Source organism: Nuphar pumila, chromosome 1, assembly GCF_984573655.1.
Source record: "Nuphar pumila chromosome 1, dmNupPumi1.hap1.1, whole genome shotgun sequence".
Lineage (NCBI taxonomy): Eukaryota > Viridiplantae > Streptophyta > Magnoliopsida > Nymphaeales > Nymphaeaceae > Nuphar > Nuphar pumila.
In genome coordinates, this window is record NC_143249.1 from 171,950,568 (window position 1) to 171,972,072 (window position 21,505).

Here is a 21,505-nt window from a genome sequence, read left to right on the forward strand (position 1 = left end):
GTGCCCCTGCCTGCTACAAAGATTCAAGAGAGGGAGGCAGACACGAAGGAAAAAGAATGAAGGGGGTCGGGTTACCTGGGGTATGGCTGCTTTCGGCGTCGCAGCTGCTTCCGACGAGAAGGAGGAGGCCGATAAGGGTGAGACGCTAGAGAGGGACTGCGAGAGAGAGGAAGAGAGAGAGAGACAGTGAGAAATGGGAAAGGGGCTGCGAGAGAGGGAGAGGGGCTGCGAGAGAGAGGAAGAGAGAGAGAGACAGTGAGAAATGGGAAAGGGGCTGCGAGAGAGGGAGAGGGGCTGCGAGAGAGAGGGAGTGATTGTGAGAGACAAGAGAGAGAGGGGCTGCGAGAGATTATTTAGGGCCCCCGACCCTCGTTCGGGTCGGGGGCAAGATTTTAATTATGGTCAAATGAGGGCTTTGACCCTCATTTGACCATAATCATGTGGTGTGCGCGCCTCAAGGCCTCTGAGGCGTACGCCTTTGTGCATTTGTGCCTCAAGCCTGCGCCTCAAGGCACAAATGCCCTCGCCTTGAGGTGAGGTGCGCTTTTTGCGCCTTGAGGCACGTTTTTAATAACACTGGTCTGCACCTAGTTTGTACATAAGCTTGTTCGTGCCTACTTCCAATCCCCTCTCTCTCTCTATATATATATGTATGTGTGTATGTAACTTTATTTAATTTGTATTCATGTTGATTCTACAACCAAGTATGAAGCTTTTTCTTGAGAATTACAACTAAATATGAAATTGCTAAGTTAAGAACATACTTTCTTCTATAGATACTGAACTGCACATAATGAAGCCAGTGCTGATGATTAAATCTTAAAATCCTAGAAGATCCAGAAACTTGGACAAAATTAAGCAATGTCAACACTGATTGAATCCAAAGATTGGATAATCCTAAGTCAACATTGACCAGTCCAAAATTAGACAAATTTGGTCTGGTAATTGTTGACCACACCCTTTTATATGTTGAATCCTGACCATTTGAGCGTCATTTTTGTACTTAATGAATTTCAGCTCTGTCAAATTATATGGCTGCATTTTCATGAGATTCAGTGTATTGATGTGTTGCAATTTAGATTGGATTTTTTGCTACTCAGCTTTGCAGATTATGCATCTGGAAATCCTTCTCATTTACATAACTGTCAATTGTTTTTCTCTTTTGTGTTTGAATTGGAAATTTGTGTGCCATTTTTGATAGACATGTTGCCTTTCTACAGGCCAGATGATCTAAGGATTCCATTTGAGCGATTTGGACCTGTGAAGGATGTATACCTTCCAAAGAACTACTATACTGGGTATGCTTGTTGTTTGGATGGCTATATAAGCTTTGACTATCATCACATTGGTTGGCTGAACTTTTGTGGTGTCACAAGCTCTCTTTTCTTGGAAATGTTTAGTAATTTTCTATTTTGGATCCCTCGGTTAGGATTCTTGAGCACCATGATGCTTGAATGTGTTACCTGTTGGCGACTATGTAAGCTTTGTCTATTTTTTTTCAATTGGCTGTCATTCAACTTTTGTAGTAATTTCGTTTGAATTCCTCAGTGATGATTCTTCAGCACTCCTGCTTCATTTGAGTGGTTGTGTTCTGCTTTCCATCTTTATCTTGTTAGTTTTAGAAACATCCTTGGTATTTTTGTTAATGGCTTCTATCAGATCTTAATTTGCATTTGAAAGTGTAAATTGTTTGGTTGCAAAAGAAAATTTTGTTTTTTGGTTAAGGTATTTCAAGTAAAGAATTGTACAGCTGTAGACTTGTGGGTTGTAATGGTATATGATAGACAGATCAGTTGTCTCTTTTGCATATGTTTTCAACCTAATAAGATTTCGGGTAATGTTGAAAAACACACCTGAATTTTTTGGTGCTAAGGAAACACACCTAAGTTAAGAAAATTGGTAAAAACAAATAAAATTTTGCACTGTTAATAAGAAACAAAATTTTGTTAACTTTGGATTATGATTAACCTGAGTTGAATTAATAGGTTGATTTATTAATTTATCCTTAAAACTCTTTTTCCCTCTATTAGCTTTTCCTCGTTGATTCTTTCACCTACCCAAGCATGTGTTTGGCAAGGGCTCCTCTTTCCATCCTCACAAGACCTAGCAAAGTGAGGGAGATGACTCTCTCTCTCTCTCAGATCATCGATCAATTTTGTAATGCCCTCTTCGTGATTGGTAAATTATGTCCATAAGTCAAGTTGAGCTAGTGCACATTTGTAGTTGAAGTCTACACAATGAGGGCCATCTACTAAACAACTAATCACCTATATTTAGGGGTGGGCTACAAGTCGGCACGGCCCGCTAATGGACTGGGCCGTTGACTGAGCCAGCGTGGTCAAAGCCCGGCCCATTAGCAAAGTCTTGGCCCACGGCCCGTCCATTGGCCCGTAGGCCTATTGGGCAGGCCGGCTCGGGCTGAACTTGCTTTTTTTTTCCTTTTCTTTTTTAAATTTGACATAATCACCCCCACTCCCTATGAACTAACTAGTCCAACATAAAAACTGAGCTCTGCATCATGCTGCCATAACCCTCATTAGCTATTTTACCAGGAAGATAAATAGATAACCCCCCTTGTCTGTAGCAAATGTGCCTCTGCTTTTTAACAATTGTTGTTACTGTTTACCAATAAAATTAGATGTTGAAGATAACAAACTAGCATATAATCCTCAAAAGTCAAAATACATGTGTTATTCTTATGAAAACAGTATAAATAAAGAGTTTCTCAGTATAAAAGACAATTTAGCTTTTCACTCATCCATTGTAAAAGAACTTGGATTACAAGTTGCCAAGTCCTTGAAGGGTTCACCCCCGTCAAGGATGATATCATAATTTAAACGTGCTTGAAAGTTCAAATTAAATATTGATCCAATTGTGATTATGCAAAAATATATGAATGTGCCAACTGCTCCCAATATCAATATTGTCAAGAAATTCTGAAAGAATTGTTTTTTCTTGACAAATTAAAACAGAAAAACTGAGTTGCTAGTACCAGCTGGAGTCAAAACCTAAAGATGTTCGAGCCATAGCAATTATGCAAGCCATAAACAAGCAAAAACAACTTCTTTTAGTGAGTCAATGCAAAAATCCTGACAATGAAACAAAATGGACATTTTTCGATTCTCTCTTGTGGGCAACCATGAACCTACAAAAGTTTGAAGATATAGAAGCCAAAATCAAAATCACAACTCAAGATGACCTACATATTCTGCTTAACCTTTCTTGATCCGGGGTGATGTTAAAACACAATGGATTCCAAAATTACTATTTCGTGAAGACTAACATTTACAGTCACAATTACAAACATATCCTACCCTTTCACTTGCCATTGACAAGTTTTAGATCTTTTCAACCTGCTCAAAACTCAAAAGATTTTGGAGATACAAGCAAAAAGAAGATGCAAATAACATTTTTTTTAAGAACTCATGAAGAAGCACGCACCACCAAGTTACCTGCAATTATCTTAGTTACATGCAAGATCATGAAAAAAAAATGTAATTGAAGCACCACCCATAACAGACATCCATTCAAACCACCACAATACATTAAATACATCCATAACGACTAAAGTCCCAATGAAATACAAAAAAAAAACTAAACTAAACTAAACTAAACTGCCAAACCACCGTACCACCAAACTTAGAGTTTCAAATAAAAAATATATAAAAACTAGTCAAACTGCCAAGCCACCAAAGCCACCAAAGCCACCAAAACCACCAAAACCACCAAAACCACCAAAACCACCAAACCACTACTTAAAGTTTCAAATAAAAAATACAAAAAAGTCAATGTTATGCTCTTAGCCTATCAATCACTAAAGATAAGCATGCATGCTTGGTAGAGTCACCATTCTTCTGCAATCTGCCTTGCTCTTTCTTCATGAAATGTCAATAAATCTGAAAACAAAGAAGAGGATAAATCATAAATGTGCTAACAAGCAGCAAGCCTTTAGCAAAACAAATTATATTAACAAATATATCGAAAAATGATACCTATGTCACAGGGATTCGGCCAACCAGGTGCGGCACCCGCATCGACGTGACGCGATGCGGGTGCGGCACCCGGTGCGGTCAACCCGACCCTGGGTGCGGTCAACGCACCCAGGGTCATTTATGTCCAACTTTTGGACTTGAAAAAAAAGAGGCCCGCTGAAATGGGCATGACAGCCAGAAAACTTAGGAACTGGTTTGTCAACATGGCAAGTTTCGAGACACAACTCTTAAACTTTCTTTACGGCAACCACATGTCGTAGCCAACTACCAAGGAGTCTCTTCTCCAAATCGTTTCTTTGGGTCAAGCGCAGGCTCAACCTGCGAAGGTGCCTAGTTCAACAAGAATCGATTGACAATGGTGAAGAGATCGCTAGCGGCGAGTGCGACTCGCCGAGCTTCTTCTGTCTCTTGAGTTGCTTCGTGGTCGATGGGAAATGATCCTCATCGAAATCTACATAGGGGATTGCGGTGGGGAGATACCTCCATCTCTTGGACAGGATGCTGGTCCTCACCGCAACTTTGATGGGGAGTGAATCAGGCAATGCATTGATACTACACCTGGTGGCTTTCTTCATCATTCTCACCTTTTACTGAAGATCTGACACCTCTCGTAGTTGATGAGAGCTTAACTTTTCATGAAAATTTGGATGGTCTCAGAGAACAACCATACTGTATCTTGAAAATTGAAGAGAGCACAGATAGTTCTGTTAAAATAGAGGGTTCAGGAAGGCAAAAGGGTAATGATGCCCATGTTGGCCCGTACAGATTGCAGTCCACTGTACCTGCCTGCAAATATTAAATCAGATTTTGATTTCCTTCGAGATATGCGCTGGGCTGGAGGTTATGTACTACAAAAATTAATACAAAATATCTAAAGCCAATGAGCTGCCAGATTTTGGGGCAGGATGTAATGATCATGGACAATACAACCTTTCTTTAGGGATGACCAGCTTGGTTACCATTCAAAAGTAGCTCAGTTACGGAACTAAGAGAGAATAACTAAAAGAGTCGGATGGAAAACCAAGCATATATGTCCTGGCCAAGGGGAAAATGGGGTCTCGCCCTGTTTGGACCAGTGTTCGTATCTTATTTGGTTCTTTTACATGTAATCAGATATCCATCAAATCCTGATATTTGTCTGATTCAATAGCAAAAAATTAAAACCATATATGCATCCAGCAGTGCTCGATTAAACTATTAAACTCGGCTCAAACCAGTAGAGCTTAATGAAGAAACTCGATTAAGCTTGGTTAATACAGTCTTACAATGATGAATTTTATCATATATATATATAATTTTTGTTTTTTAAAATGTACTCACGATAATTGTTTTTTATTTTATTAGTGTTATTGTTAACTGTTAAAACTTCAAAATTATATATATATATTACATTTTTGCCCCTACCGCACCCGGATTTTTTGCAAGTGCCGAATCCCCGCACCCGCACCCATGTGACATAGAATGATACTATACAAAGTAAAAGTCCAAAAGGCCTTCTTCGCTCCCATTGTCATTGTCATTACCTAAAATATTAGCATTGGTTAAACTAAAAAATAAAAGTAGATAATAAGCATACGAAGATAAACATTGATAAATGAGTATCGAATTCTCTAATCTCACCTAGCAATCTATGTCTGAACCATCATCCTCTAATGGGTGTGCCATCAAACTACAACAACAACAACACCACCAACAACAACAACAACTACGCCTTCATCCCAAAACAATTGGGGTCGGCGATATGAACCAAAAAAGAAAATCATTCTGGGTCTTCCACATGAATCCTTCTCCAATCATTTCTATCCAATGCCATGTCCTCGGTGAGGTTCAAAGCATTCATATCCTTTCCTATCATCTCCATCCAAATCTTCCTAGGCCTACCCCGACCTCTTTTAACTAATATATTTTTCCATTTCTCCATCCTTCTAACTGGAGCATCATTAGGCCTTCGGCGAATATGTCCAAACCACTGTAAACGATTCTCTCTCATCTTATTTTTCAATGGGTGCAACGCCTACCTTCTTATGTATCTCCTCATTCCGAATCTTATCTTTTATTGTATTTCCACACATCCATCTAAGCATACGCATCTCAACTACACTCATTTTTTGAATATGATGTCTCTTGGCAGCCCAACATTCCGTACCATATAGTAAAGCGGGCCTAATAGTCGTCCTATAAAACTTTTCCTTCAACCGCAATGGCATTCTACGATCGCACAACACTCCAGTTGCACTTTTCCATTTCATCCACCCAACCTTTATCCTATGATTTACATCTCCATCAATTTCTCCATACTTCTGAATGATAGATCCCAAATATTTGAAACAATCATCCACCGATATTTCTTGCTCACCAAGCTTCACTACACTCCCATCACTACTTCGTTGCTTACTAAACCGACATTCCATATATTCTGTCTTACTTTTACTCAACTTAAAACCTCTTGCTTCCAATGTCTGTCTTCATAATTCTAACTTAGCATTAACCCCAACTCTAGACTCATCAATCAAAACAATATCATCAGCAAACAACATACACCATGACACATTTTCTTGAATTGATCTCGTAAGCTCATTCATCACTATATCAAATAAGAAAGGGCTTAAAGCAGATCCTTGATGTAACCCAACCGTTATAGGAAAATTGGTTGTCACCCCTCCACAAGTGTGGACATTGGTTACTACTCCTTCATGCATATCTTTAATTATACTAATGTACTTGAGAGAAACACCTTTCTTCATCATTGTCTACCAGAGGATGTCCCTAGGTACTCTATCGTATGCCTTCTCCAAATCAATAAAAACCATATGCAAATCTTTGTTCCTCTCTCTATTTCTCTCAATAAGTTGTCTAAGAAGATGTATAACTTCCATAGTTGATCTTACAGGCATAAAACCAAATTGATTCTCCGATATCATGACAACCTTCCTCAACCTAGACTCAATCACCCTCTCCCAAAGTTTCATAGTATGACTCATGAGTTTTATACCACGATAGTTTGTGCAATCTTGTATATCACCCTTATTCTTATATAGAGGCACCAAAGTACTCTTCCTCCACTCATTAAGCATCTTATTTGTCCGCTAAAACTTGTTAAAAAGATTTGTCAACCATTTTAAACCTTTCTCTCCCAAGCATTTCCAAGCCTCGATAGGTATACCATCTGGGCCAACTGCCCTTCTTGATTTCATTTTTTTCAAAGCCTCTGCAATTTCTTTCTTTTGAATCTTGCGCATGAAATTACGATTCATCTCATGAAAAGGAATGGAGAAGTCTCCAAGATCCTGAGCATGACTTCCATTAAATAGCTTATCAAAATAATCTTTCCATCTCTCCTTAATCTCCTCATCTCTGATTAAAACCCTTTGCGTTTCATTTTTGATTGATCTAACCATACCCAGATTCCTCGATTTCCTATCTCTCATCTTTGCAAGCTTATAAATATCCTTCTCGCCCTCTTTGGTATCCAACTTGTCATAAACCTCCTTATATACCTTATCCCTCGCGTTTCGAACTACTTTTTTAGCTTCTTTCTTTGCTATTATATACTTCTCCAAATTCTCATTATCACGACTCTTAAATTTCTATAACACTCTATTTTAACCTTAATAGCTAATTTGACATCCTTGTTCCACCATGATGTATCCTCTTACCTAGCGGTGCATCGCCTTTAGACTCACCCAATACCTCCATAGCCACCTTTCTCATGCCACCCACTATCTTATTCCACACTGATTCTGAATCCTCTTCGAGACACCAATCAACTTCCTTAACTACCCGATCTACAAACATTCCTTGTTTAGCTCCTTTCAGTGCCCACCACTTAATTCTAGGATCTATCTTATGTCTATCCCTTTTGCGGCATTGTCTAATTCTAAGATCTAAAATTAAGACTCTATGTTGTGTAGCTACACTTTCTCCCGGTATAACCTTACAATCGATGCAACAACCCCTATCTCTCTTTCTAAGTAGGAAAAAAACTATCTGACTTGTATTAACCCCACTTTTAAATGTTACTAGGTGAGACTCTTTCTTCCTAAACCAAGTGTTTACTAAGATCATATCATAGGACAAACCAAAATCTAAAATCCTTTATCCACTTACGTTTCTTTATCCTATATCATAGCCTCCATGAATACTCTCAAATCCATCCCTACTAATGCCTACATGTCCATTAAGGTCACCGCCGATGAAAAACTTTTCTCCATAAGATATCCCTTGTACTACTCCATCTAAATCTTCCCAAAATTGATGCTTAATGGAATCATCTAAACCTACTTGAGGTGCATAAACACTAATAATATTAATAATATCCGTACTTAATACTAATTTAATAAGTAAAATCCTATCACCCTTCCTACGGACCTCAACTACATTATCTATAAACTCACGACTCATAACAATCCCTACTCCATTCCTACTCCTATTTATTCATGTATACCAAATCTTATATCCCCAAGGTTCTATCACTTTTGCTTTCTCACCTACCCATTTGGTCTCTTGTAGACATAAAATATCAATCTTTCTCCTACACATAACATCTACTAACTCTACCAACTTGCCAGTTAAAGAACCTATGTTCCAAGTGGCTAACCTAATTTTATGGTCTTAGACTAACTTCTTTACCCCCACCCGCCCAACAAAGTAAGGGAACCCTTGCCTATTTGACACCACACTCGGGCGCCGGTGTGACGCGTCGCTTCTGGGCGACGACCTAGCAATCCTTGCCCGTTTATCACTGCCTCCGGGCCTATAGAGTACAACGCATCGCTAAGTAGGGAACACCCCAACGAAATTTTCATATTGGTTCATATTCATAGGGTATGACTAAGTTTTTATGCTGGCTGTCACTGGCCTACCGCAGACCTCCTCCTTTATCCGGGCTTGGGACCGGTAGTGTATAACTAAACAGTTATACACAGGCGGAGTTAAAGACTATCAAACTAGATATAATGAAAATATAGAAAAATAATCAATTGCTAATGTTTCAATAATATTAAAGACTATGTTATAAAAAACAACAATATATCATACAACCACATGAACAATTTTAAATAAATGCATTACCTTGCACTTGAAGTTTCAGATGTCTTGGCTTTCAACCAACTTTGAATGCATATCAATGCTTGAACCACTTTTGGGTTCAATGAACGTGCTAAATGCCAATTTAGATGGCATTGATGAAATAGGAATAAAAAAAATGTCCTGTGCCGTTTTTTAGAGGATGGGGTATTTGTCTGAATTCATCTTCCACCACTTTAAAATGTCGTAACTGCTCAATTCCTTTTCCTTTTTCCTTCGACACCTCTTACTTCATGGGTTGATTACTCTCAGTTTGCTTACAATATTCAACAAGACCAGCTACATGATCATCAACGTCAATCGCTACATCAACATTGTTACTAGCTAATTTCATATGTGATACAGAGGTAGTAGCACCATTGCTTCATACTTCATATATAAGTGATCTAATGCACCCTTCACAGTCTGACCATGTTTTTTACCTTCCCATGCATTATTTTATATATGTATTGCATAAACAAGAACTTGAAGCGAGAATCCAACACCACAACAATTGCCAACAAATCATTTATTATATTCCAATACTTATCAATTTTTTTCTTATTATATTCCAATACTTATCATTTTTTTCTTCATTGTACAAGCTACATTCTTTAAAATTTCATCATCTGAAGTACTAAAACATTCACGTTCCAAACGAATGTGCAACTTTCATATTTCATGAAGGAAAAAATGAGTTGTCACATGCTTGAATCCCGAAACAGCAAGTGTTAATATGATAAAATACTTTTAAAAATTTGCAAATCTTTTCAACCACATCCCATTCATACAAGGACGGAAAATCCTTAATTTAAGAAGAATCTTTATACTTCAACCACATTATTACTTTATATTGTATAACGTTCTAACATGAAAAAGTGAAATTTCAACTAGTCTTAACATCATAACATAATTTTCTTATTATGAGAATCTTTACCTTGTCTGCAGCTTCTTTAAATGAAATATATCGTTTTTGCTTAACATCAACGCAAAGCTCTTCAACTATGTGCTTTACTTCTTTCAAACCATTTTTTACAATGAGATTAATAATGTGAGCATTATAACAAATATAAAACCATTTTTCTTTGAAAGGAATCAAGCCTTTTCCTCCTATTGTCTTTCTCAAATCCGCTGCAATACAATCATTTGCACTTGCATTGTCTATTATGTAAATTCATTAACTTCAATTCAATGCCCCAATCCATGAAAAAATCTTTCAAACATGGTGTCGTATTGGCAACATTGCTCGGTGGTGGAATTTGAGGAAAACTTAAAATCCTACATTGCAACATTCAATTGTTATCAATAAAATGTGTAGTCAAGCATACATAACTCATAATCTGACAAGATGGTCAAGTGTCACAAGTGAGTGACCACTCTTTGAGCATTTGCTTGGATGAATCCCTTCAACTTCTCCTTTCAAAGTCCCACACTTTCATTATTTCCTTTGTAATGGTTCTCCGAGAAAGAGGAACATAATCTTGATTTCATGATTGAAGGACTTTGTTCATACAATCATATTCTACAACACTTAAAAGAAGCTCATGCATAATAATAACAGTAGCATATAATTTTTTAGTATGTTTCATGCTAAATTTAGAAGTTATCGATAGAGTGCTCCCTTTAGAAAGTGTGTTTTTGTTTGCTTATTGTTGTTTAGCCAATTTCTTCTCACAAGACTCCAATTGCCTTCTTATATGAGTGGTCTCGTTTGTGCTAATGACACTAAGATTCTTGTCACAAATAAGACCCTTAGCTATTACATTTTCCTTTTCATCAAAGTCGTCTGCAGAGTTTTTTCATACTTTCGTAGTTCTTTTCTATGCTTGCTAGAGCTGTCAACAACTTCACTAGCAACTTGATTGATTTCTCTACATTAAAATAAACAATCAAAGTATATTATATTAAGTTAACATGAACTTTTTATATATTTATATTGAAAAAATAAGGAAATAATTGAAACTTATTGATCACTTTGACGAGTTTGATCATTAGATGTCATTGTTACAGCATTTAATCGTACTAGAATAGCTCGATAATATCGAGAAAACTGAGAATGAAAGTGGAATGCAAAAAGAAAATATGTTAGTAAATAGAAAACATGATTCAAAGACATTATATTGAATGCTGGCATTTCAATATGCCTTTGATAGACAAATATTCATAATAGCAAAAAAATTAAAGAATAAAAAACACAATCACACATGCACGCACATGCATTCTCACACGCCCTTAAAAAAACTATATTGCTTCAAAGTTGTAGACTTCATTTTTATGTGATCTCGAATTTCTTGTTGTATGAAATTATGAATGCATGAATGGATAGCTTCATTATCGTGCACATATCGACATAGATATATTGCTCATATGTAGTAGAACCATGGTTGCAATAAAAAATTTGATTCAGATGCACTAAAAACAATATAAAATCGGACAAGAAATTTAAAATGATGGATTTGAATGCAAAGGTAATCATATAGACAATGTTGTTTTTGCAAAATTAAATCTTATATAACTTGTTAATAGCCGCTTCCCACCCCTCCCCTAAACAAGAAGAAGCTGCATGTGAAACAGAGATCGTCTACCAAAACCGAGAGGAAGAAGGAGAAATAGAGAGAGGAGGCTACGTGAACACCCAGAAACATCAACTGCATGGACGTGTGGGTTTTCCTCATTATATTGATAACCTTTCTATAACTGTTACAATAGAAAATACAATATTACCCCATACTATAAAATACATCTACTAAATGATAAGAGGTAAACTAGTCAGATAAAATAACACAAAAGAAATGTATTTCACAACAAATCTTAATGTGGATCTAGATCTAGTTCCAAGCCATATCACGTTCCAACAACCTCCCTCAGGTTCTACATTTTTAGAATCATGGACAACTTGCTTTTTAAAAACCAAAACCGATGCTTGCTCAGGCCCTTTGTGAATAGATCAACCACCTGTTATTCCGTTCCAATAAATTTTGCTTCAATCTCACCATTCTCTATCTTGTTTCGGATGAAGTGTTGATCTATTTCAATGTTTTTCATTTTTCCATGCTGAATTGGATTGTGTGAAATTTTAATTGCACTTTAGTTATCACAAAACAACACTGAACATGTCCTTTTCTATTCCAATTCACTTAGTAGATATCTAATCTGTGTCACTTGTGAGGATCCCGCAACCATATCCCTATACTCAACCTCTGTGCTAGAATGATCTACGGCCTTTTATTTCTTACTACTCCATGCAACAAGATTTGTCCCAACAAAAACACCATATCTTGAAATTGAAATTCGTTCATCCGGATCACCTACCCAGTCCGCATATACATATTTCTTTTCCTTACCTTGAGTGTTTGTCCTCTTCATGTGGAGATCCTTCACATAAACAGCAGGAGTAAAAATAACGCACGAATTGGTATCATCAACTAACTTGGAAACAAAAACGAGATTCTTTTTAATGTTAGGAACTAGGAATACATTTGACAATTTATGGCTAGAATTAAACATAGGAATAGATACTTTTCCAGTGCCTGTGATAAGGTGTCGAGTGCCATCTTTGGTGATGATATCTTTTCCAAAATAAGGGACCAAGTTTCAGAATTTACCTTCATCCCTGGTAATGTGATTGGCTGCCCCTGAATCCACATACCAGACTCTTTGGTCATTTTGTTTCAAATTAAGTCCCACAAGAGCTACCAATAAAAGTTGTCTGTCCACAGGTGCCTAAGCCTCTAAACCCGTTCCTGATCATGTTGGTTTATCTGTTGGCTTCTCTTGAACCTTAGCTTCTTGGTTATATCTGGGATGATCTTTAAACCAACAATCCTTCTTCACATGACCTGTCTTTTTGCAAACATAACATGTTGGAATTCTTCTGTTTTGATTATATCTGGGATCATCTTTAAGCCAACAATCCTTCTTCACATGACTTGGCTTTTTGCAAACATAACATGTTGGAATTCTTGTGTTTGGATTTGCCAATGGTGGGGTATTTGGAAGTGAAAGGAGACCTCGACCTCCCTGGTTCCCTACACATCTAGGGCTTCTTTCACCTCACATTCCACCACGCTCTCTTCTATATTGTGACTCAGACAAGAAAACACTATGGCTATCTGCAGTATCTGAGTTTGTTCCTGATGCTCCGAGCATATTCATTTCAAAGAGGAGCAATTTAGATCTTTGTGCTTCAAAACTAGGCAACTCAGTAAAACAAGATAATGTGGTATATGCCACACTATATTCAGGTCCCAATCCATTAAGTGCCCACTGCACTTTATCCTTTTCTGGAACTTCATAGCCAATCATAGCAAGTTGGTCGGTGATTTGCTTCATCTTATTTAGGTATTCCATTATGGTCATGGAACCCTTTTTGACATTCTGAAATTCTCTCTTTAAAACTATAACTTTTGGTCCGAAACTTGAGAAAACGTTTGAACCAACTTACTCCAGAGCTCCATAGCCATGCAATCATCAGAAATGCTGATTAGAACTTCTTGGGACAAGGTGGATGTGATGCATGCCACAAGTGCCTGGTTCTGCTTCATCCAAGAAACAAAATCAGGATTTCACACAAGTAATCTCAACAGCCCCTTTTTCATCTTTCTTTTCCTGCACAATAAATTCTGGTGGATTTTGCATGGTGTTTTATTTTTCTTAATTCTTCCCATCTTTTTGTTTCTTGTCTACTTACTGCAAACATGTTTGATTACTTGCATGAAGTTGGATAGGAAGTATCTTGTTAGGACCATGACATCCTTTTCCTTTTTCTGAGAATGCATTAGCCTTTTCATTCATTCAAAAAATATACTAGCACCACCCCTCGTCCCATTTTCCCCACAGCACCGTGAGTTGGTCATGCCAGTGGGTTGAAGACCAAAAAGCAACTGATGATTGGCAGCTCCTAAGAGTGCTCTCCAAGGGTATGCTGATCATTCAGGACAGGATGAAGAGACTGTATGGCATATGTTTTGGCATTGCTATTATTTTAAGATTTTACTTCATCTGGCATGGCCTGATTGGTCCTTTCAGCAATGGCACATCAATAATTTCAGACAGGTGCTGCTGCTGCTGCCATGGGCCAAGGAGAAAGGCAAATGAATGAAAATCATTTGGAGATAGTGGCAGGTTTGGGGTGAAATATAGAAGGATTTTTTAGGACAAAAAACATCATCCAATCATCATACACAGCGAGATCCAACCACAGATTGATATTTGTGCCAAGGATAAATTGGTTAATTCAGGCATCCCTTGGATTGTCAATTCTAGACTTGGGCTTAGGGCCAACAACCTCACTCTATAGTTTTTGGTCATTCTTTTGGTTCAGTTTTATCCTACTCCTTTTTGATGTTACCGATTGGATGACTTCTCGTTATCATTTTAATGAAACTTTTCTTTCCTTCCAAAAAAAAAGTTTATTGGTTTGTCTATTTTCATTGCAAGTGCTAATGTCTGGTTCATTGATCGCAATTAATAAGCATGTTTTGGATCTAAAACAATGACAGGGAGCCCCGGGGGTTTGGATTTGTGAAGTTCCGTAATGCTGAAGATGCCGCAGAAGCCAAGCAACAGATGAATCATCAAGTTGTTGGAGGGCGTGAAATAACCATTGTTTTCGCTGAAGAAAACCGAAAGACTCCTTCTGAAATGCGTTCTAATTCACGCGTCAGGTTTGTGATTTTTGTGTAGGAAACTTTATTTGTCCATCTCTCCCAACTTTGTGAAAACAGTTGGGGGTCGGTTATGATCTGTTCATTGATTACAATTACAGTGGAAGGTACATTGGAGGAAGCTTTAGGCGGCGCACACCACCGCGATCTCCAAGGCATCGTTATCGATGTTAGTGTTCTTTCACTTTATTTTTGTCAATTGTTTTTTTGTTCAATTATGCTCTTTTATGTTTGGTTTCACATCTAAAATTATTTGAGAGAAATGAGCTTTTTTATGGATGACTAGCAACCTGTTTGAAGAAAAAGAATCCTTTTCTTCTTGTTCAAATATTTTGTTATGCTTACAAGTTGCTTATTTCTTTTCTCTGGCAGCCTATTCAAGGTCTCTTTCTCCACCAAGGCATGACTCAAGGTATGAACATTATCTCCCCTTAGTCCACTTGGACAGTCTTGTTAGTCATTCCCTTTGTTAGCTGCTTTTACTCATCCTGGAGGACTTCACTCAGCGTCTATCTTCACATCCTGGAGAATGCTTTCATTGGACCTTTAGATTTGTGCAACACATCTTTGGCAATTGAGAGTCTACTGTCAAAATTGTAGATTAATAAGTTAATTCACTATTTTTAGATTCATTATTTCCTTAACGTGCATCTTTTTGATGCTCAATATGAGATGTTATTCATCTAATATATGTCAAGTGTCCTATAACTAACTGCTTCATTGCTTACTTAATGGTGATTAAATGTTGACATCATAACTGGCTGAAGTTATCTCGTTCTCTCAAACTGTAGCTCGAGCAAACACTTGCTATTCATGCCACATGTTCATGCGTAACGGATTTACATGTTTGCCTTCTTAGTTGTCATTGACTCTGATCAATTTCTTTTGAGAAGATTGTAGTAATTGGCTTATTAACTAACAAAGTGATAAGCGTACTGACTAAAAAAATAATCATGGTAGATCATCTAAATATTGATATTGGGAAGATACTGTTGTACAAGAGATGATTCCCTTTAGGTTGCTATGTTGATGAATATCTAAAGTCCATGTATTTCTGGATTTGAACGCTCTTAACACTGAAAATTTGGTTAAGATCAAGAATAGTAAAAGGAATAACTATGCAACCAGTCGTAAAGTATATTAATGTAAGACTTGAAAACATATCATACCAACCAGTTAATGACTATAAAGGGGATCATCTGATGTCATCATCATATTTAAGTTGTACTCTGCCATACCAGATTATATCTAAGATGCAATTGATATGATCTCATTATGAGTTGCTTGAGCGCAGTATATATATATATATATTACTGCCACAGTACTTTCTTTCATTTTTGGCAAGCTCATTGTTTATGACTACTTTTACCAAGTAAATACTTTGATGAAGCTAAGGATTTTGTGCACCACAAAGTCATCATTAGTTGTTTGAGTAAAATTTCCGTTTGGAGTATTTGTATCTTAATATGTTTCCAGTGTGGATATCATGGCAGGAGTTCTACTTCGCATTGCCTAGAGCACACATTCAATGTTCTTAACTTCAATGAGTTTCATTACATACGATGTGTGTGTAATGTATATGTTTTTTTTAATTGTTTTTTTTAAGTGTAATGTTCTCTCGGGCCAAATGTAGGAACTGTTCAGGTGAATTTGCATAACATGTGGTGGTCTTGTGCATGCAGATTATTAAAGTGAAAAGAGACCCCCAAAAGAATGCAAGGGTGATTAGTAAAGAGACAAAAAGAGACTGACTACTATTTTCTGATCTTTTCAAAGCAATTCAAGTATAGTACTGATCATCTTCTCCAACCATAAACCTATGAATCACATGGTGGTTCCAAACATTGCTTTTTGGCTTGTAAGGATCACACTTAGTAGGCATCTTGAATCCATGTTATCATAGTTTATTAAATGGAGTAACATCGGAGGATAGATTTCTTTTTGTTTTGTTATCTTATTCAGCTTCCAGAGTTTGATAGTCTCGGTTTTTTCATAATATTCAGTTAATAAAGAATCTAAAGGTTAATAGTTGACAAAAGTGAAAGCAACCTGATGTCCACGAGATGCAAGCCTACCAGCCCTCTCTGCTAGAAGTCAATCTTTTCAGTAAAAGTAAAGCTATTATATGTTTAAGAAAGATGGGGACAAGGAAAGCTTGGAAGTTTCGGTTGGTACTCATTCGAGCATAATTCAAAGTGTTTGCAACCAATGTTCATGTTATTGTCAGATATCTGTGAATATATGCAGGTAAAAGTGTCAAAACTGAAATTTGAGTTTTTGGGCATGAAAATTTGGAAATGTCATGAACAATGATGCATTTAATCTCCTTATTTTTGCTTCTACAAAGCTGGACTCATTTTAATCCAAATTTTAGGCGCTTGGCAATTTGTCGCCCATGGTTGTGTAGTATTTTGCAGGGAACTTGCTGATCATGAAAGCATTTTTTTTTCAGTTGTTTGACATTGTTCTGGCCGACTATCATCCTTGGTTGAGGTTTGTTTCTTTTGGGCTTGAAATCCGGTCTCTCATATGCTACCATGTGATCTGAAATGCAGGGAGAGGGGCCGTAGCACAAGAGATGACTACTCAGAGCCAAGGTCTAGATCCATCTCTCCACGTTATGATGACAGGGATTATAGGTCACATAGGAGATCTTTGAGCCCCCCTGTGAATGGAAGGAGTCCACCCAGAACACCTAGTCCTCGCTCTCGCTCTCCCTGGCGCTCTCGTTAATACAGGTGGTTTATATTAATCGCAGTTTCTATCTTCTTGAACCTAGGGGTTCAACCATTGCATCATTGACACGCTTATGCTCTTTGTCTTGCAGTCCACGGTGATGACATGGCACTATCCGACTTTCCCCGATGCTTGTCCTGATGTAAGTAGGAGTATGGGACATCTTCAGGTCATAATTTAGCCTTTTGTTGATGGGAAAAGATCCTACTTTTGGATGTTATTACAATTTCGGTTTTACATGCTACAAGTTTTGTACAAACTTTGGGTTCACACTGATCATATGTTAGCCTCTTTCATTTGGTACAACAATACATATATAGTATGTGATCTATGATGATAATGGCTACCACTGTCTGAACAAACAAGGTTGTCAATATGTTGCACTCAACGTTGACCCTATTGTGTTAAATGGTCGTTCCAGTCTGGACCTAGACGTGTCTCCGCAGCTGGAATTGATTGATGGAGTCCAATCCATGTTTGACAATATGCAAACAATGTGCGTGTGTGTGATCCTAACTTTGTAATGAAATGGTGGTCTTCCACAAAAATCACGTGAATCTCTCAAAGAGTGTTTATTGGAGACACCTTAAACACAACCCATAAAAGGTACAAGTGAAAGAAAATAAAAATAATAAAATCTTTATTTTTCATAAGATATGCAATGAATACAATGGAGGGAGAAAACCCCTATTTATACAAGTGGGAGAGTGATAAAGGAGAGCTCCTTAAGAGTCGTTGGACTCTAAATATAGCCGTTGAACTAAGTTCAATGACTATATCCATAGTAAAGTTGATCATGATATGGTATCTAGTTCTAAACAAACTAGATAAAAATACAAAAAAATAAAAATAAAAATAAAAAATAAAAAAAAATATATAATAATAATAATATAATATAATATTGTTATTATATATGTTACATTTTAACAACTTTAAACCATTTATGTTAACAATAACAATGTTCGATCGATTGAAATGATGAAAACACCTTAAAATTTTAATAGCATTTTTTGAAATATGTAATTGTTTTTAGGGGCAAATGGGTCTTTTTTTTAGTAAACACAAATTGTCGCGTATTTGTCAACAAGTGACAATGAGGAGCGTCAGTGGAAGGACAAACCTCCATACTGGCACCCTTGTAATTTAAAATGTAAATGTAATTCATGTGTAGTTTTTGAATCATCAATGCAGGTAGGGTAGGGGTCTGCCTAACCGAGGGAAGATCAGGTGCAATGTGATTGCACACTTTTAGTGTGCTGCTGAGTCTGATCACTCTCCATCTTTGAGAGACTGCCTGTCAGCCATCTTTGAGAGACTGCCTGTCAGCTGTGGTGCCCAACAGCAGATGGTGGGTGGATGTTGTCTCATACCTTTTAATGACAAGAAACAAGCTTACCAACAGGGGCTTTGATTGTCTGGTACGAGCACCGAAACCCATAGGTGGCGTCTCTTGCCATGAGGTCGAAACTACTAAGTGGAAAGGTGGACCTCAAGGGTTTTACCAGCTAGAGGCCAGCCAATGTGCAGTAGGTGATGTTTTTTTTTGTTCCCTTGAATTATCTGAAAAAACTTCACCATGTGTTACCATGTGATGAACTGCTGCAAGTTTGAATAGCACTGGTTTATAGGTGGTTTAAATATAAGTGTTGTAAAAGGAGGGGGCCTTAGTTCCCCCAGCTCTGTTACGAAGGAGAAAAAGGGTAAGAACGATTTTCTTGCTGTTGCTGTGATACTCGTTTATGTGGTTTTGTTTGATAGCCAAGGCACTTCTACCTTAAGAACTCTTTTATCTTTCTCAGCTGCTATGTCACATAGGTGCAGGTGTGGGTATGGGTGCCGATGCGGTACTTTAAAAAAGCTTAGGTGCAGGGGTGCCCGAAATATATATATATGGACTTGATTAGGGTTAACTGAATCTACTTTTTGATAAAAATGGACCTCAGTGCGGTTGACTTCACCTAACATAAAGGAAGTTGTGTCCAAGTGTCGCACCCGCCTGGGTGCGGATGCGACGCGGGTGCGGTGCCCTGTTAGAAGAGTCCATGTAACATAGCTTAGCTGGTATCTAGCTCATGTTTCAGTCACATCTGTTGTTAACCAACGCGTTTATTGCCCTGAAAGATCAATCATAGGATCAAATATCTTGATTTGATGAATGTTCAATGTATAAAACCATGCCAAAGCTTCCCGCTTCAAGCTTTTAGGAAACCATTTTATGAGAGTTCCATCATTATTTTGATAGTCAACACAATGACTCAAGAATAAAATGAGATGGGTTTCTAGATCCCCAATCCCCTACTATACTTGATGAATTTTCTGGGATCTCGGCTCCGTCCAAGATAAAATCCCTTACTGTCTACGACTGTCTTTCACTTTGAATTACCTCATTTGATGATGCATGTTTGAGAGCTCATTTTTCAAACTCTGCATTCGATCTTCATATTCTAATTGTTTCTTGAAAGTGCCTTTGTCGTTGGCATTGGAAGGTCATGAGCTAGATTTCATTTTCTATCAATTTCTCTTAACATCAATTTTAAGGCAGTATGAATTTTTACTTTTCAAATCTGGCCATTGCTTGCTATCATATTAATTGGTCACATGCATTCCTTGAAAGTGCCTTTGTAGTTGTTCTAAGGTCTCCTGGAGATTCACAAATATGTGAGACAACTCCATAGGGTTCTACTGGGTGTGGTTTTCTTCTTCATGACCTTTTACAGATATACTTGAACTTTTGATATTGGTAAGCATGATTCAGATATTTGGATCTCAGGTCCATCGCCAATATACCCGGACATTTGTTCCTGGTATGGGTGTGGAGATCTGAAGATCCAAATAGTAGAATTGAATTTGGTTTTCAAAAAATCCACACACAAAAAAAATGGTGGGCTGTAGTCCTAAGAAAGAGGATAAACTAGAAAAAGTGCAAACACAAAACATTATGTCTCAACCCAAAATGATCCCTAAAAACTTATTGGTGGTTAGAATTTAAATCCTGGATCTATGTGACATGAAATGCCCTAATAAAGATTTATAGGTCCAAATAGTAAAGATTCAAATTAACAAGCATGCATGCACCCAAAACGAAACTAGCTTAGGGCCTCTAATTTCTAATCTTAAAACAAATTTAAGCTTTTGAGATCTGGATGTATAAGTTTGGAACCTAAATAGGCCACACGGAAGACAAGCCTAACTTTTAGATTGGTCGGATCTCACGAAAATCCAAATCCGAAGAAAGAAATGGATTTGAGATACAAATTGTATGGAGACTCATGATCCAAACCCAAAAGGCCCTTCTGATTTCGGGGCCTCTAAGAGGGACTTGAATCAGAAAATAAACAAACAAAGAGACAGCAAACAAACAGGACAAAAATGACAAAATTCGTATCTCGGATCTTGGATCTCAAATCACAGATATCATTACAAGAAATGAACTTACCCTAAAAATTTCAGCCAAGAGACGGCACCTACACTTACTGTTTTGGCCCATATTTGAGGATGCTAACTGCGTTTTTAAGGAAAAATGGCCAACAAAGAAGATGAAGATCAATTCGAGAGATTTTTTTATAGTATATGGCACACTGAAAAATGAGTTCAGAGAGGGAGATATGGCCTCGAAAACTCACTTCTTTTGAGAATTTTCAGGACAGAACTTAGATCCAACTGTTGACCTATAGATTTGAGAAAGATGCAGAGCTTTTTTTGAAAAAAATATCAACAGATTGATTGGGCTAAAGAAAAAGACGTTTCCAACCCACCAAATTTTGCCATGATACAATATCAGACCAGGCAGATGTGCCTCCCAGAACTGAAACTGTTCGAGCGAAGCTAGGGAGTTTATTGACCGAACATTCTTTGTTTAACCACCATCAGAAAAAAACAGAGTTTTTTTTAGAAGGCCAATAAAGAAAAGATAGAGGAGACTCATAGCTTTCCAATGACATATGGCAGGTTGGGAGAGGACACAGAATATGGAGAAAACTTGAAAATATCATGACAGTCTGGTAAATGAGAGAACCTGAGTTTTCATATTTCCACCTAAGACTAAAG

The 21,505-nt window shown here is 37.4% G+C and overlaps 1 protein-coding gene across 5 annotated transcripts in view; it reads left to right on the top strand.

Annotated features, from left to right (window-relative positions):
• Nucleotides 1-17,794, top strand: part of LOC149851282 (serine/arginine-rich SC35-like splicing factor SCL28) — a 38,386-nt gene extending 20,592 nt beyond the window's left edge. The window contains exons 2-9 of one of the 5 annotated variants that reach the window (XR_016430859.1): nucleotides 1,221-1,298; nucleotides 14,558-14,722; nucleotides 14,824-14,891; nucleotides 15,095-15,134; nucleotides 16,405-16,580; nucleotides 16,726-16,969; nucleotides 17,278-17,460; nucleotides 17,550-17,794. Coding sequence is in view for 2 of the 5 variants with exons in the window: in XM_089999695.1 (XP_089855821.1) it covers nucleotides 1,221-1,298; nucleotides 14,558-14,722; nucleotides 14,824-14,891; nucleotides 15,095-15,134; nucleotides 17,278-17,455 (529 nt within the window). In the remaining 3 variants the exon portion in view is untranslated. Of the gene's footprint in view, nucleotides 1-1,220; nucleotides 1,299-14,557; nucleotides 14,723-14,823; nucleotides 14,892-15,094; nucleotides 15,135-16,215; nucleotides 16,383-16,404; nucleotides 16,581-16,725; nucleotides 16,970-17,277; nucleotides 17,461-17,549 lie in introns of those variants that run through there. The other 4 variants (XR_016430860.1, XR_016430863.1, XM_089999695.1 and 1 more) reach the window with 4 other exon arrangements.
• Nucleotides 17,795-21,505: the final 3,711 nt, after the last annotated feature.